We start from the raw sequence: 16097 nt of genomic DNA, 5'->3' as shown, positions 1-16097 counted from the left end.
TCAGTCCCAAAGATGTTGGATTACGTAATAGTAATAAACATCGTTTGGAGCCAAAATTTGACATTTGTGGCCACCAAAAAACATGGTGTAATGACTCCTTTAAAAAAGTTAGATTTGGCAACCCCGGCCTGGAGTTTCTAGTAATGGTTGGGATAGAAACTGCCCAGCTCACCATGGTTTCCACTGCTCCCATCGGCTCCCCAGTATGGGGGTGACTTGGCTATGCCACTTGACATCACCCGTGCACTGGGACTTTTCCCCTGGTGGGTCAAGTTTCTCTGTAGCCGCATCGCTCTCAGAAATGGGAATGTGGAAGGGAGTCAGACAGGACTCTGTGTTTGGAGAAAAATAGGAGAGAGCATATTTCTTGGTGGACATGAAGACCATTTCTGTATCTTTTATATGAGAACAAAGTGATCGGGTTATGTCTTTTGGTCAAAAAATATCCTCTTTCACTCAGTGTTTGTGGACCTTTGAGTTTGCTTCCCTTGGTTTGACCTTCTGACTCTCCAGCTGCCTGGGGAATGACCACACAACCCTTGGCAGCTGTGGCAGTGGTGACATGAGGAGTTTGTGCACAGTTTTTATGACAGCTGATGTTTGTGTCTGAGTAATGAGGGCGACGTGACACGGAATAGGTGGTGTTTTATTATGGTCTTAAACAGCTCTGATGTCTGGGGCCAATCGTGTTGACCTCTGAGGTACTTCGGCATGTGGGCTCTTTGCTGCCCTGCCCTACGGTTAGGAAAGGTTTGTGCACAAATGCGCAGCGTCTGAATCTGCTCTCGTGTGTTTGTTTGAGAAGCCTTTATCTAAATTTTCCTACGTGTTCATGTTCAGTTGTGGCCCAAGTCCCATTTATATGGTGTCACAGGAGCAAGGACTGTTTGGGATGTTGAAGAAGTTCCAGAGATGGTTGGTGGTGACGCTGGCACAACATGGTGAATGTACTTAATGACACTGAACGTATGCTTAGAAATGGCTAAAATGGTCAGTGGTATGTTATGTATATCTTAGCACAATAAAACATAAGAAGAGTGAGGAAACCAAGAAGCAGGAAGTATTTTTGAGTTTTTCTAACTGAAAGAGGCACAGATAGAGTTGTCCATTCTTATATTTCCTTAAGGTCTGGTCCTTTTTCTGGGAGGTTTGTCTTCTTCTGAGGGGCTAGGAGTCTACATTGTTGGTCTCTGCAAGTCCTTCTTTCCGTGTTTCCTCTTTTCCTTGGACGTGCTCAGTTACGGCCAAGGAAAATCTCCAGGAGAGCAGCCGCTGCAACACAGCCCACCTAGACCGTCGTTCTCCACTCTGGTCGCCCATTAGAATCACTGGGGAGTTTCTAGAGCCCCTTGGCCCAGGCCGTACCACAGACCAATTAAATCAAAATTTGTGGGAGCTCACCGAGTGATTCCAAGGTTGAATGCAGCCAGGGTGGAGAATGCCCGCCTGACGGGACAACCGGTCTGATGCACAGAGCCCAGGGTTTGCTTGTTGGCTTGGTCCAGTGCCTAAAGTTAGGGCACATCAATGGAGATTATTCTTTTGTACCCCAAACCCAATTATTTCAGTCATTGCCTTCGTGTGATTTGAGGGGTCTCTTACATAAGCAGTATAGTCAGGCAGGGATGTTGGTGTAGTTTAGGACTAGAAACACTTACTCTGAGAATAAATATTACAGAATCAAAACAAACAAACAGGGCTTCCCTGGTGGCGCAATGGTTGAGAGTCCGCCTGCCGATGCAGGGGACGCGGGTTCGTGCCCCGGTCCGGGAGGATCCCACATGCTGCGGGGTGGCTGGGTCCATGAGCCATGGCCGCTGAGCCTGTGCTCCGCAACGGGAGAGGCCACGGCAGTGAGAGGCCCGCGTACCGCAAAAAAAAACCCAAAAAAACATACACATCAGAGATCTCTTTAGTTAATGCTCCCTCCAGGCCATTTCTGAGAAATGACCCAGCAGCACGGAGATGGTTTTTTTTCAAGGAGCCAAGCTACTTGGAACCCAAATCGGCAGATTGCTTTGACAGTCAGCCCATGTAACAGGATAGTCATATATAATATTAAATGTGAACTGATTTCTTCACACCTTTTTCTGTAGGGTGGATTAAATCCAGTTTCTCTCTTGGGACTTCAAGAGGATAAGTAAATTGAAGAGAAGATTGTAAATATGTTAATTGAAGCAATGGACAGGGTGGCTCCTACCCTCCCCTAGACATGCTTCCTTGATTTGATCCAGGACTGCACGTTCCCTTGGTTTTCTCTCTTCCCCCATGGTTGCTCTTTCTTTGTCTCTTGGCTGCTTTCTCCTCTTTTCTCGCCACTGTCTTCATGGCGGAGGGTCCCCAAGCTCAGTCCTTGACTCTTCTCTCTGTATATTGATTGAGATCTCATTCAGTCTCATGCTTTGAATACCATGTGTCAGCTGATGACCCCCAGATTCACATCTCCAGCCCTCTCTCCTGAAGTCCAGACTCGAATATACATTCAGCTCTCTACCAGATATCTCTCCTTGGCCGTCTGCTGGATAATGTCAAATTCAGTACCTGGGAAGCCAAATTACTGATCTTCCCGCCAAGCCTGTGACCACTCCCGCCCCAGCCTTCCCCGTCATAGTTGTGGCAACATCATCCACGCTCTCGGAGGCTGGAGCAAAAATCCTTGGAGCCATTGTCATCTGCTTTCTTCCTTTCACACCTCACAACCTGTTCTGTTCATAAGGAAGTCTTGAAGGTTCTACCTTGAAAGTATATCCAGAATCCACCACTTCCCAGCGCTGCTACGTTGCTACCAGCCCCCTTGGGGTCACCATCACCTCCCCGCCTGGACCACTGGGTTAGTCTCTTAGCTGCCCCCTACAGCCAGAAGGCTCCTTTTAGAATAAACATGTACCCACTTCTACATATAAAACAGATAACCAACAAGGACCTACTGTGGAGCACAGGGAACTCTACACAATATTTTGTAGTAACCTATAAGGGAAAAGAATCAAAAGAGTTATTTATATATATATATAATTATAACTGAATCACTGTGCTATACACCTGAAACTAACACAATATTGTAAATCAACTATACTTCTATAAAAATAAAATAAATCAGATGGTGTCACTTCTCTGTTCAACAAGGGCTTCCCCTATCATTCTGAGTAAGAGCCACCGTCTTCACCGTGGCCTGTAAGTTCTACACTCTCTGGCTCCCCTTTGGCTCTCTGACCTCATCTCGTGCCCCTGGTTCACTGAGCTCCAGCCACAGGGCTTTTTTGTACCATCTCACCTTAGGACCTTTGCACTGGCCGTTCCTCTGCCTGGAAGCTTCTTTCCTGGCTGTGAGCACGGTCACCTCCCGTAGATCTTTATTACAAGTGTCGCCTTCTCAATGAGGCTGCCCTGACCACCCTCATAAAAACTGCAGCTTCCCACCGCTCGTGATTCTCTACACCTTGCTGTTCCTTTCTTCTTTAACGCTTACCACCGTTGAACATACTCTCTGTACTCATGAGTATTTCTTGTTTATTGCCTGTCTCCCTCCACCAGGTTGTGAGCTCCGTGAGAGCAGAGGTTTTGTCTCTTTTGTCTGTTGATGCTAAAGAAGAGTGTCTGGCACAAAGTAGTAGCGTGATCAATATTCGTGGAGTGCATGAGTAATTAGGAACTATGAAAAGGGCTGGGAATGCACTTACAGATGATAGAAGTAGATCAGCAGCTGCTAGTAATACTCGTTGAGCCCGGACTTCTTGCCATGCCCTACGCTAAGGGCTTCACATGCTTTCGTCTCATTTAATCCTTACAAGGATGCCAAGAGATAGCTACTCATATATTCCCATTTGACAGTGAAAGAAACTGAGGCATAGAATGTTTAAATAAATTGTCCAAAGGCACACAGCTGGGAAATGATCCACCTCTAGTTAGGTTTAGGACCTGCAGCCTCTAACTAATAAATCTAGAGGAAATTATGGAGGGGAGGTGTGCAGGGAGACAGGGAAGCATATTTCATTGTTAGCAATGCTCTTCTCAGAGTGTCTGCATTTAATCTCAGTGTATTTACTGTTAATTTTTAGATAAGGGAGGCTTTGGCAGGTAGTTAATCCTACATCTCCAGAAGTGCATTCTGTGTCCCTCTTTTTTTTTATTGTTTAGACCCAGATCTTTCTGTCCCTTCTGGAAGTGGAAGCCAGTGGGCTTCAGTCCGGGTGGACGTTTGGTGGTTTCCAGTATCCTTTTCCAGGACAACACAAGGACATGTCCTTTGGGGAAACATAAGTGGTGTTTCCCCTATCCTACAGGAGGGTGCAGATCCCTGCTCAGCCGGTGATGCATCTTAAGGATTCTTAGGAACTTGACGGACTCCAGGACATCTACTCCCCTGTGCTGTGGTCCCTCGGGGGCCAGGCCATGGTTCCTGGACTCACTTCTAGGGCATGTCTGCTTCTTGATGCCAGGGTGGTCCTTGCCCTCTGGGACATGAAACACTCGTCATCTGTCAGAGGCTCTTCTCAGGTGTCTGGCCGGATCTTGGGGCCTGAGCCACCAGTAGGAGGCCTGGCCTGAGCATGAAGCTGCCGTGTCTTCCTGCTCGGCAACTGCATGAGTTTTCTACGCTCTGTAATAAATTACCACAAGTTTACTGGTTCCAACAACATCCGTTTACGATCTCAGTTTCTGTAGCTTTTCTGGGCTGTCTGCTTCAGGTCTCATCAGGCTGCGGTGGAAGTACTGGCTGGGGCTGCAGTCTCATCGGCGGCTTGACTGGGGAAGGGTCTGCTCCCAAGCTCCGTTTGGTGGTGGGCAGAATTCATCTCCTAGGGCTGAGATCTCTGTTTCTTGATGGCTGTCATCCAGGGACTGCCCACACGGTGCCCTGGCAGCCTGGCAGCCAGCAAGGGCAGGGTCTAGCTCTCATCTGCTAAGGTGGAGTCTTATGGTGTCACGTCATCACGAGAGGGATCTCCTGTCCCTTTGCCTGGTTCTTTTGATTAGAAGCACGTCGCAGGCCCTGCCCCCACTCAGGGGGAGAGACTCTACAAAGGCATGAACACCAGAAAAGGAAGGTCATTGGGGGTCACCTTAGAGCAACCACAGTCACTGCCCTCCCTCCACCCAACCTCCCCCCAGTTCTGAGAAGCCCAGATGCTCCCACTGGCAGCCCTGTAGGCAAGCTTCAAGCTTTTGTGGATTTGATACAGTTTTTCACAGGGCTGCTGGCAGGGAGGGGCTTTCTGTGTGACTGTGCCACCCACCCAGCTCTGGCGTCACCCCTCACAGAGTGCTGACTTGAGGGCTTGGGCATCTGTCCTCGGAGTAGTCAGGGGTCCTTGCCACACCCCTCCCCTGCAGCCGCTCTTCAGTGTTCCAACCCTTTCATTTTAAACTGTGGAGGTAATTCCTGTAAGGCAGGGGAGACCTTTAGTTACTCACCTATTCCTCCAATATGCATGGCTTTGCTTTCAAGTGACCATAGGCCGAGATGTGAGTTTTCATGTTTCATCTAGAAAATTTGTAATAATGCCTATTTTTGTCCACCGTTTGTGCTTCTTTCAGTTCAGATGTAAGTGAGTTAATTATCTGCTGAAATGAACCAGAGCTTGCTTTCCTCCTCAGAGTAGTTCTTGTTCTAGAAGCAAAGCTGAGAGTTATTAGATCCTGTACTAACAATTATCCCTTGTGCGTCTAGCGAGTCTGGCCTGTGAGTTGTTCAAAGACAGACCCGTCTTCCCTCCATTCATTTTATGGATGTTTTACAGAGTGGATACAGTGTTGACTTATTTTATTTTATTGTTGTGGTTTCTTACTGAAGGGTTCTTTTTTTTAATTGAAGTACAGTTGATTTATAATGTTGAGCCCCGGAGCAGCTAAACCCATGCGCCTCAACTACTGAGCCTGCGCTCTAGAGCCAGCAAGCCACAACTACTGAGCCCGCAAGCCACAACTACTGAGCCCGCGAGCCACAACTACTGAAGCCCGCATACCTAGAGCCCGCGCACTGCAATGAAGAGTAGCCCCCGCTCACTACAAATACAGAAAGCCTGTGTGCAGCAATGAAGACCCAGCACAGCCAAATATAAATAAATACATTTATAAAAAAACAAAACAAAAAAATAAAATAAAATGTCAGTGGGTATTTATAAATAACCTTGTACAGTCTGGTGTTAGTCCCTGTGTGACAGCAGTGGGGATTTCACATCCTATTTTCCTCTTCCTATTCCTGTCTTTGTTGTTTGAGATGCCACACGATGCATATGACAGTATCTCGACTAAGTCTTCTCTTTCAAAAGTCTGGAATCTTCTGCTTTAGTTCCTCTTAGCATGTCTTTTGTTTAGGGTGGGGAGAGAGTAAGAACATGGGGGAAAAAGGGAGAACATGAGTCTAATCTCTGATGAAGTTTTTAGGCGAGAAGGCTGAGGTTCAGAATTGGTTGATTCTTTTGGAATTAGTTTATTCCAGTTTGGCCAGTTTGGAATCAGTTGATTCTTTTACATTTCAAAAGTATGCACCTCAGTCCCTACCCCTGAAAGGATATGTTAGAGAGAAAAACAAAATAAATTATTGACATTTGCTTACCCAATCAACAGTTGCACACCTGGGGAAAACCAAATCCTCTTTAATTTTTCCACTTTTGAATTTCGTGTGAATCATACTCAGATGGTTAATGGCAGCATAAATTGCTTTGAATGATATATGACTCCTAGAAATTCATCTTTAAAATATTATAGCAAATAGGCATTCAGAAACTATTTATTTGGTGGGATATACGTGTCTCAGGAATTCAGTATGAAGGCACCCGTCCTGGCTACACCTGCTCTCACAGGGGCTGCAGGGGCCCCTCCTCGGTAGGGACCCTCCTAAGTTGGCTGGGAGGGCCCTGCTCTGCCCTCAGCAGTGGAGAGTTGCTGTACACGTGGTGTGAGCCCTGGAGAGCCCGGCCCTGATCTCCAAGTCCCCCTTCCCACGAGGAAAGGGCACGGTCTGCCGGCCCTTGACTGACGTCCACTTCCTGTTGTCTGACGTCCGGCAGGGCCAGCCAGTCACCTTCAATTTCTGACAACCACATGGCTCCCAGGAGTCCCTCAGCCCCATAGTGTCACCCAGGGGTCCCTCAAAGGAGTGACATGGAGTGGTGGGATTTCCTTCTGGTGACCACTTGCTGCTGGTTGTCCCAAGTGCACCCAGCACTGAGTCACGTGCACATCTATATGAGGGGGATGGGGAAGCAGCCCCACCCCCTGGTCGGGGGACAGTGATGGGGGGCAGGGCACGCTGGACGCCTCCGTCTCGACCGCAAGGTGTTCGGTGTTTGCTTCAGACAGCCCTTCACGTCCGCTCTCGTCCCAGGATTTCTACTTCAGTTGCCTTATATTCTTTTCTTCATGCATCTTTAGTTTTGATAGATTTTGCTGGGTTGCCCTCTGTAGGGGTTGAACCCTTTAAAAGTCTTTTAAGGGCTTCCCTGGTGGCGCAGAGGTTGAGAGTCTGCCTGCCGATGCAGGGGACACGGGTTCGTGCCCCGGTCCAGGAAGATCCCACATGCCGCGGAGCGGCTGGGCCCGTGAGCCATGGACGCTGAGCCTGCGCGTCCGGGGCCTGTGCTCCGCAACGGGAGAGGCCGCAACAGTGAGAGGCCCGCGTACCGCAAAAAAAAAAAAAGTCTTTTAAAAATTAATTTTTAATTTTCTAAGTGATACGTGAATATATTCTCTTCCAAAAAAGTGAAAAAATTAGAGATACAGCCAAAGTCACTTTTGATCACCAGCACCATCCCCGCTCGATTCCCACACTGGCCCTCACCATCCCCCCAGAGGCCACTGCTATTATTGGTTTGCCAATGGGAAATATACATTACTGGAGTGTGTGTGTGCGTGTGTGTGTGTGTGTGTGTGTGTGTTTGTGTTGTTTAAGGTATAAACCTTATTGTACTAAACCCATCATTCTATAATGATGTGTTTTCCTTGATGATATGTCTTGGAGGTCTTTCCATGAAGTATTAATAGGTCCCTCTATATTATTTGAGTTGTTAACCATAAATTATTTTTTCAGAACTGCCTTTTTGACAGTTACTTTCAGGAAAGAAATTAGGATTTCATTCAACACCCAGTGATTCTTTTTTTTTTTAATATGTGTATAGTGCAAAATCTTAACTTGTGTGTGTGTGTGTGTGTTTCTCTTTTCAGATCTCAGAACACTGATCTTCACAATGAAGGCTACATCTTGGAATTAGATTGCTATTCTTCCCTAGACCACCTGACAGACCAAAAAATCATCCCAGAGTTCATTAAGAAGGTGAGTGCTGCAGTCAGGATGCAATTGAACGGGCTCTCTGAGCGCTTGCCTGAGTGAATGGCTGGGGGCTGGCTGAGGGCAGGTGGGCTGCACTCCCCAGGCCTGTTCTGACCTGGGACTTCGGGTGGCCTCGTGGGGGGCAGTCCATTCCCACTCAGGCTGGCCTTGGCTCTGGGACAATGTGGCTTCCCCTCCTCCCAGGATGGCAGACCCTGTGTTTTTAGGGCTGGAGTGGCGTTAACAGCTGACAGGCCTGCCGGCCCACTGCCAGCACCCCCTTCAAATCCTCAGGGTGGTGTGAGCCCCTCAGATCCCACCTTCCACTCCCCCTGTGGGTCTTCATTGTCACGAGCCCCCTTTCTTCCCTAGAGCGGGAGCGTGCCACAGTCCGGTGACCACTGGCATGCGATCATAGCAGGGAAAATTTCCTCGTTGCAGGGGGTTCATTTTCTGCCCTGAAATATGCCTGGGTTTGAACTTCTCTTTGAGCCATATGAGGTTTCCTGTCTAATTGCAGGGTGAGCTGAGTTTCAATACGCTGACGTTTACTGCAGGAGGAATGTCCTTGCCCAAACTGGGGCTAAGTTCATCGCTTAATGCTTGCCTTGTCCTCCCCTTCCTAGTCTCCCAAAATAATTGGCAGTTCCCCCCGCCCCATCATGTAGAGGTGATTGTGGTTTGTCTGAAATCCAGTCAATCAGTGAATTCTTTAATAAATATTGTTGGCTGTTGTCAGGCCAGAAATAGTACTAGGTGCTGGCACGCAGAGAACAAAATAGCCGTGGTCCCTGCCCTCGTGTCCTCACAGTGAAGGCTCTTCTGAACCCGAGTCATGAGCATGACTGGGAGGGAAGCAGCAGACAGACAGGGTGTGGTGTGGGAATCGGGGAGGCGCCTCGGGCTGAGACAGTAGGATTAGGCCTGATGGGGCTGCAGTGGGCGGGTTGGGGTCCCTCCGAACAGAGGGAGCAGCATGTGTGAGGGCCTGAGGGGAATGAAAAGAAGATCAGAGGACCTTTGGCAAGAAAGGGGCCATGAGGGGTGGAAGGAAGGGCCAGGACTCGGCTGTGAAAGCAAGAGGCCGTGGAGAGAAGTTCTGCAGAAAAGTGGAATTGAATGGTCCCTTTAAACAACCAGTGATTCTATTTTTTTTTTTTTTTTTGGTTCACTCTCTGCCTCCCTCTCTTCAACATTTGTGGAGTGTTCAGGCTCTACAAGGCCCTGGGAATAACCACTCGGGTATGATGGGAGCCGAGACCCGTAGCCCAGGAATTGGATGACCTGTTAGGTCAGACATTCGGGTAATTTTACTCGGGCGATGGAGACTCTTTCTGCTATGGTAGAATTCAGATCATTTTTAAGAAGTGGGAGGAAAAACAGTTTCAGTTCACACATGCCTAAGCCTGAGAACATGGGTGCTTTCATAACTCAGAGAGATGTCTGTATAAATAGGGCCATCTTCTTTGGATTGCTGCAAATAAAATGTCCTCATAAACTTGGTAGGGGCATTCTAGAGGTGGGATTTACCCCGTGATCTGAGCACTGGGGAAAAATAGTTGTAGAAATGGTTTTGTAATTAGACTCAGATGCTTGGAATATTTGAGGGGCGGGTTGGTAAGATGAGGGCATCGGCTCTGGCCATACTATCAAACAGGCTCTTTTAAAAACATGTGATTTGGCGCTTTTGTCTCAACCAAACCAGATCGCTGTGGGACTGACCCATTGCCTTGTGGCCATATCAGGTCGTAAACAGCCTGCTGAGTGGACACTCAGATGCCGTGTGTCTGCAGTGCCTGCAGTGCAGGTGGGCGTCTGTCCCACAGAGGACAGAACCTCAGAGTTATGGTTTATATGCCCTGAAGGACATCAGCCACTTTTGTGTTAACTTTTACTTTTATCCCAACATTCTCTCCCCCCCACTGATGGTGTGTGTGTGTGTGTACACATGGCAGTATCTCATGATTTATTCAATAATTGGTTAAATCGATCATTGACACCTGCTCATTCTATGTATGTATAAGAATTCTGTTTTTAACATTAAAAAAATTATTTTTTTTATTGAGGTATAGTTGATTTACAATGTCGTGTTAGTTTCAGGTGTACAGCACAGCAATTCAGTTATAAATATGTATATGTATATATACATGCATACATATATACGCACACACACATATATTCTTTTTCATATGCTTTTCCTTTATACATTATTACAAAATATTGAGATAGTTCCCTGTGCTATACAGTTGGTCCTTGTTGTTTGTCTGTTTCATATATAGTAGTGTATTTATGTTATTCCCAAACTCCTAATTTATCCCTCTCCCAACCTCTCTTTGCCTTTGGGAACCATAAGTTTGTTTTCTGTGTCTGTGGGTCTAGTTCTGTTTTGGAAATAAGTTCACCTGTATCTTTTGGTTAGATTCCACATATAAGTGATGTATGATATTTATCTTGCTCTGTCTGGCTGACTTCACTTAGCATGATAGTCGCCATGCGATTCTGTGTTTAACATTTTGAAGAGGATACACTTTAAAGCCCACTGTGCCATCCTGCCTCTGCCTGTGCAGCAGGCACAGGGTGCCTCTGTCCCCCTGGTTTTCAAATACAAATGACTGGGTTCAGGCAGACTAGACAACTTGCACACTCAGGCAGCACTGAGATTTCTGAGCCAGAACTGGTCTCCAGATGTGTATCTCGGAGTCTCTCACCTCTTTTTCTCTCAGTAGAGACATAGTTCGTGGTTGTGGTCAGCAGAGTGGAAGGGAAGCTCCCCACTCCGGAGAACCCAGGTGTTGAGGTGGCCTGGCCATGTGGCCCTGCCCTCTCGGTCCGTGGCCGGGGGCTCCACCTGGGAGGATCTAGTGTTTCTGGCTGTCACTGCTGGCTGTGGCTGTAGTTCTAGGCCAGTGGCCATGACAACCAGGAGAAGAGGTACAAAATGATGGGACTGGGCCCCCTTCCCTTTGCTCCCCTTTTCTGTTGTTGGACATGATTTCTGGAGAAAACACCACCTCTGGTGCAAAGAGGAGAGGAATGGGGGCCTCTCTGCAAGGTCAACAGCTGTTGCAGCTGGTGGCTGAATTGCACACGTGTGTACATTTTCCTGTCATCACACGGGTCGAAGACTACAGGAGCTCCCTGGGAAGAAAGACAGGAAAAATTATTTTGTGTATTTTTAGTAAATATTTAATGAATAGCTTGGTCCCTATATATATATGTGTGTGTATATATATATATATATATATATATATATATATATATATATATATACACGTGTGTGTGTGTGTATGTGTATAACAAGTGGTGACACCTGTTAATTGCCATTCACTTAGACCAAGATGAAGCTGTGTCACTGCAGCTACTGCCTACAGCCATTCCTTTTTTATCTGGGTCATTATTTTGTGTGAAATAATGGCTCCCATCCCTATGACAAGTAGATCCATCTTACGATGAGACGGTAATTAACTCATTTTGTCACTGTGCCATCATCCAGGATAAGCTCATATTCTTCTCTGCACAGTAGAATTAAACTCAAAGTGATTAGAATTTTTCTTTTCTTCAGAACAATGCCTCAGTGTTGTTTTTCCGCCAAATGTTTTAAATTAGCAGAACCTTTAGTTAGAGGACACGGTTGGAGGGAGGGAAAGGAGATTTCATTATTTTCCACAATGAGGAAAAATAAAATAATCTGTATCTGTGTCATGTAAAATTAGCTGAAGATGCCATAATTCACAGCCCCCCTCCATCACGATTTCACACGGAAGGTGAAGGGAGCTGTATAAAAAAGATGGCTCTCTTCCTTTCCGTGTGGCCTAATGATGTTCTGAGCACTTTGGCTGATCAAATTAAACCTGGGCTACTGCACTGTGTTCTTCCCCCTGGCGTCCTGCTGTGCTCCATCCAACTGACCCTTTATGTAAATTATTTATTAGGGCCCACAGAACATTTAAGATGCAGTTTTATGGGCAGACTTGGAGAGAGAATACATTTTCCAAGCCCTAGAACTGAACGCTCGAGAGACAGTTGCAAGGCTGGGAGCACTTCGGTGCTGCCTCTGTTCCTTTGAGACAAAGGTTCAGCCTGCCAGGTGACTCCCAGAGCCTGTTTCGTGTGGCTGGTGTGTTTGTGGGACCCTTTGGAATTTCTGTTCTCCAGAGCTCCCAGAGGATTGTAAAGAAGACAGGGTGATATAGAATGAAGAGCCTACACGTTCGTCTTCGAATGACTTTACATTCTTTGGAGCTTCTTGGGAAAGTGTCTGGACGTTTCGAAAGCACTTTAAAGTTTGCCGAGCCACGGCACACATTTTCTGGTTGTTGCCGCACAGTATTTCCGTTCCGGGGGTCACGCTGGCAGTGATGTCTCCCTTCTAGACTGGAGGAGACAGCTCAGAGAGGACGGGGGCTTTGCCAGGGGCTGCGACTGCAGAGCGATGGGGCCTGGCCTGGCCTGCCATGGGGTGGGGGGGAGCGGGATGGCCCCAGCGGGTGCCCGTGGAGCTGGGGAGGAGGATCTGGGGAGGGTCTGTGGCCGGGTGGCCTGGGAAGGCTGTGGAGACGTGAGCTATAGGATGGGGGCTCTGAGCAGCGAGCGATGGGCGCTGGCGGAGGTGGAGGGGCCTGGTGGACAGTGCTGTTTCTGGTGTGGACGGGAGCATGGAGGAAAGGCTCAAGGCTGAGAAAGAGCCATGTCCTGATTGGCTGGAGTTTAGGATGGACAGTGGGAGGAGGAAGGCTGTTCTGGGCACCGTTCTTTTGGTTACGTGAAAGGGAGCCCTACTCAAGCCAGCTCAGGTAAATTGGGGGTGAGGTTCCTTCCTCTAAAGATGCAGGAAATGGCCTGGAGTCTCAGGCTCCAGGAGCTCCAGGAGCAAGAATTCCCCTGGGGCAGGAATACAAGGGGAAAAAAAAAAAGATGATTTGGTCTCTCTGTCTGTATTATGTGCTGCTGGCTCCTATTTATGAATATATAGGTTAATTTGAATTTTAAATGGGATTTTACTCCACAGAGGGAATCCCTCTAGATGCCAGGCAGACCCTGTGCTGAAGGGCTGTTACAAGCACTATACTCTTAACCCTCATCTCTGCCTTCTAAAGCCTTATCCCCATTTTACAGGTGAAGAAACTGAGGCACAGAGAAACTATGCAATTTGCCCAAAGTTACACCTGGGAAAGGGAGGACTGGGGTTGGAACCCAGCCTGTCTGGTCCAGGGGCCGCACTCCTGACTACTGGGCCCTGCCGCCACTTCTACGGAGCCCTCAGGAGCTGGGAGGGAGCCGTCCAAGCCAGAAGGTGGGTTGGGCATGGGAGGCAGTTGGGTGTAACCGTGTCTGGTACGTGGGGACAGATTTCAGAGCAAGTCCAAGGCCTCCTCTGAGTGGAGTCTGGGGCTCCAGGCCTGGCTGCCCAGGGGAGAAAGCCACACACACCCCTGCCATTGTCCGGGCGACACTGCAGGGCCTCACCTTCAGACCCTCAGCTCTGGGCTCTTGCTTTCTCAGATTAACTCCTTTTATGATGGACCTGAAAGACCTACTTAGAACTAGGTTTCGGTTTTCACTGGACCACGGAGGCTTGGGAATGAAGACATCGAGGCAAACCCCTGCGAGGTTCTGTGTGGGGAAGCTCAGAAACTCAGTGGCCTGGATTAAACTACAGGCATTGCCCTTCAGAAAACCAAACGATGCTGCTTCCATCTTGTCCTAAAGAAGAGAACCCGACAGGTATTTCAAATCTCAATGGCTCCTTTTAATGAAACAGAATATCTCAAATCCCCAGGATTCTGAAACTTTGCCTGTGGTATCTAAATGACTCATCGTTTATTCTGGCTAATTGTTGAGTATTCGGGGCTTCATTTCTACAAGTGCTGTGCAGGGTCTAATTTTAATTAGTGCGAGATGCCGACCGAGAGTGAAAGGGAAATTATATTAAAAAGGCTTCCCTTTCCTCACTGCACCCTCATCTACTCTCAAACCAAGGGAATCGTGACATTTTTTAAAAGGCTGCCCTGGTAGGGCTGGGGGAGAGGTTAAGGGAAAGTGGAGTGTGGTTCTAGCAGTGAGGGTAGCCTCGGCGTGGAGGGAAGTGGCTCAGGGCTGGGGCTGGACGGAGAAGGGGCTGAGGCACTGCCGGGGGATGGGGTGTCCTGTTCCCTGTTATGTCTCCAGAACTTAATACATATTGGTCGAGTGACTGAACCAATTGAAAGAGAAATGCAGAGGAAGAATCATTAAGACTTTGTGTCACAGAGGAGGGAGGGGAGCCTAACGTGACACTCAGCGGACGGAAGTGTCAGGCGGGGTCATTTGCAAGGATGGGGAGAAACACACAGCCCAAGGGGCCGTTTGGGGGCGAGAGGTGATGAGGCTGGTGACGGGCATATTTGGGACCATGGGGACAGTGGGACCCTCTGGGAAACATTCCAGAAGGCAGGTATGGTTACACTGGAGCTGGGGAGGAGGCGGGGAATGGGGACGTAGTTGAGGGGCAGGTGAGATGGTGGGGAAGTGATTCAGGGGGTTGTCTGGGGGGCACATGCCCATCTCAAGGGCCTCAGCCCATTGCTGCCTCGTCGAAAATACAGACCCAGGATCCTAAGGTCTTCTGTTGCTTGGCTGGCTCGTTGGCTGACTTTGTTCTAGAGAAGTGGATAATGTTTTTTATTTTGTTATTGGGAAGTCTTGGTTTCTCAATGTAAGCAGATAGATCCATCAAAGAACTGCAAGATCAGGCTTCCCTGGTGGCTCCGTGGTTGAGAGTCCGCCTGCCGGTGCAGGGGACACGGGTTCGTGCCCCGGTCCGAGAAGGTCCCACATGCCGCAGAGCGGCTAGGCCCGTGAGCCATGGCCGCTGAGCCTGCGCGTCCGGAGCCTGTGCTCCGCAACGGGAGAGGCCACAGCAGTGAGAGGCCCGCGTGTGGCAAAAAAACAAAAAACAAAAAACACCCTGCAAGATCTAGACCAGATTCTCAGATTCTCTGTAGTGAAGGACCAGGTTTTGTTTGTTTTGTTCTTTTCCAGTTCATTAAGGAGGGATGCTTTTGTAAAATACAGTGAAACATGGTGGCAACGTTGAAGAGCTAGAAAAGTATATAAATGCTTTCTCTTGTTTTGTGTACCTATCTTGTCACAAACTGGTAACAGAAAGTTGGTGGACCAGCAGTGGGCCGAGGACCACATTTTGAGTAGCCCCTGGCTAAGATGGCGGAGACGTGGACAGGGTGAACTCATGATGGGAGAGCTCACTCATTCCTGCAGAGGGAGAGAGGAGAGAGCTCTGGGGAGGATCCAGAGAAGGAGAAAAAGAAATGGCTTTTAAAAGAAGCACGGGGAGAAAGGGAAGAGCGTGATGTTCCAGAATCTGCGGGAAGAGACCAGGGAATACCGTAACAGCAGGAAAGAGGTTAAGTTGGAACCCACTGTGGGTGGGAGGTCGCCCACTGGGTTTGACCACTGGAGGCCACTGATAAATCTCACAAGAGCAATTTTTAAAGGATGGGGCAGGCAGAAACCCCTCACATTCTGGGTTTAAGAATACGTAAGTATAGATAGAGGCTAAGACAGGGTACAGGTCGAAGGAATTCTTGTTAGTTTGTTTTGAATAGGAGAAATGAGCATCTTTAAAAGCTGAAAGGTACTGATAGAGAAGGAAAAGTTAACGGAAGTTAGAGGTGATAAAAAAACAGAGGCAGGGGCTTCCCTGGTGGTGCAGTAGTTGAGAGTTCGCCTGCCGACACAGGGGACACGGGTTCGTGCCCCGGTCCGGGAAGATCCCACATGCCACGAAGAGGCTGGGCCCGTAAGCCATGGCCGCTGAGCCTGCGCGTCC

General features: G+C 48.3%; 1 protein-coding gene across 1 annotated transcript in view; it reads left to right on the top strand.

The window, feature by feature from the left end:
- RFTN1 (raftlin, lipid raft linker 1) overlaps window positions 1-16097 on the top strand; it is a 206844-nt gene that overhangs the window by 103506 nt on the left and 87241 nt on the right. Inside the window, exon 4 of the mRNA XM_029214175.1 lies at window positions 8164-8272. Within this exon, the coding sequence (XP_029070008.1) occupies window positions 8164-8272 (109 nt within the window). The remainder of the gene's footprint in view (window positions 1-8163; window positions 8273-16097) is intronic.

Source organism: Monodon monoceros, unplaced genomic scaffold (genome assembly GCF_005190385.1).
Source record: "Monodon monoceros isolate NGI ecotype Baffin Bay Population unplaced genomic scaffold, NGI_Narwhal_1 Super_Scaffold_11, whole genome shotgun sequence".
Classification (NCBI taxonomy): domain Eukaryota; kingdom Metazoa; phylum Chordata; class Mammalia; order Artiodactyla; family Monodontidae; genus Monodon; species Monodon monoceros.
The sequence above is the reverse complement of the archived record's forward strand: the minus strand, read 5'-3'. Positions and strand labels throughout refer to the sequence as shown.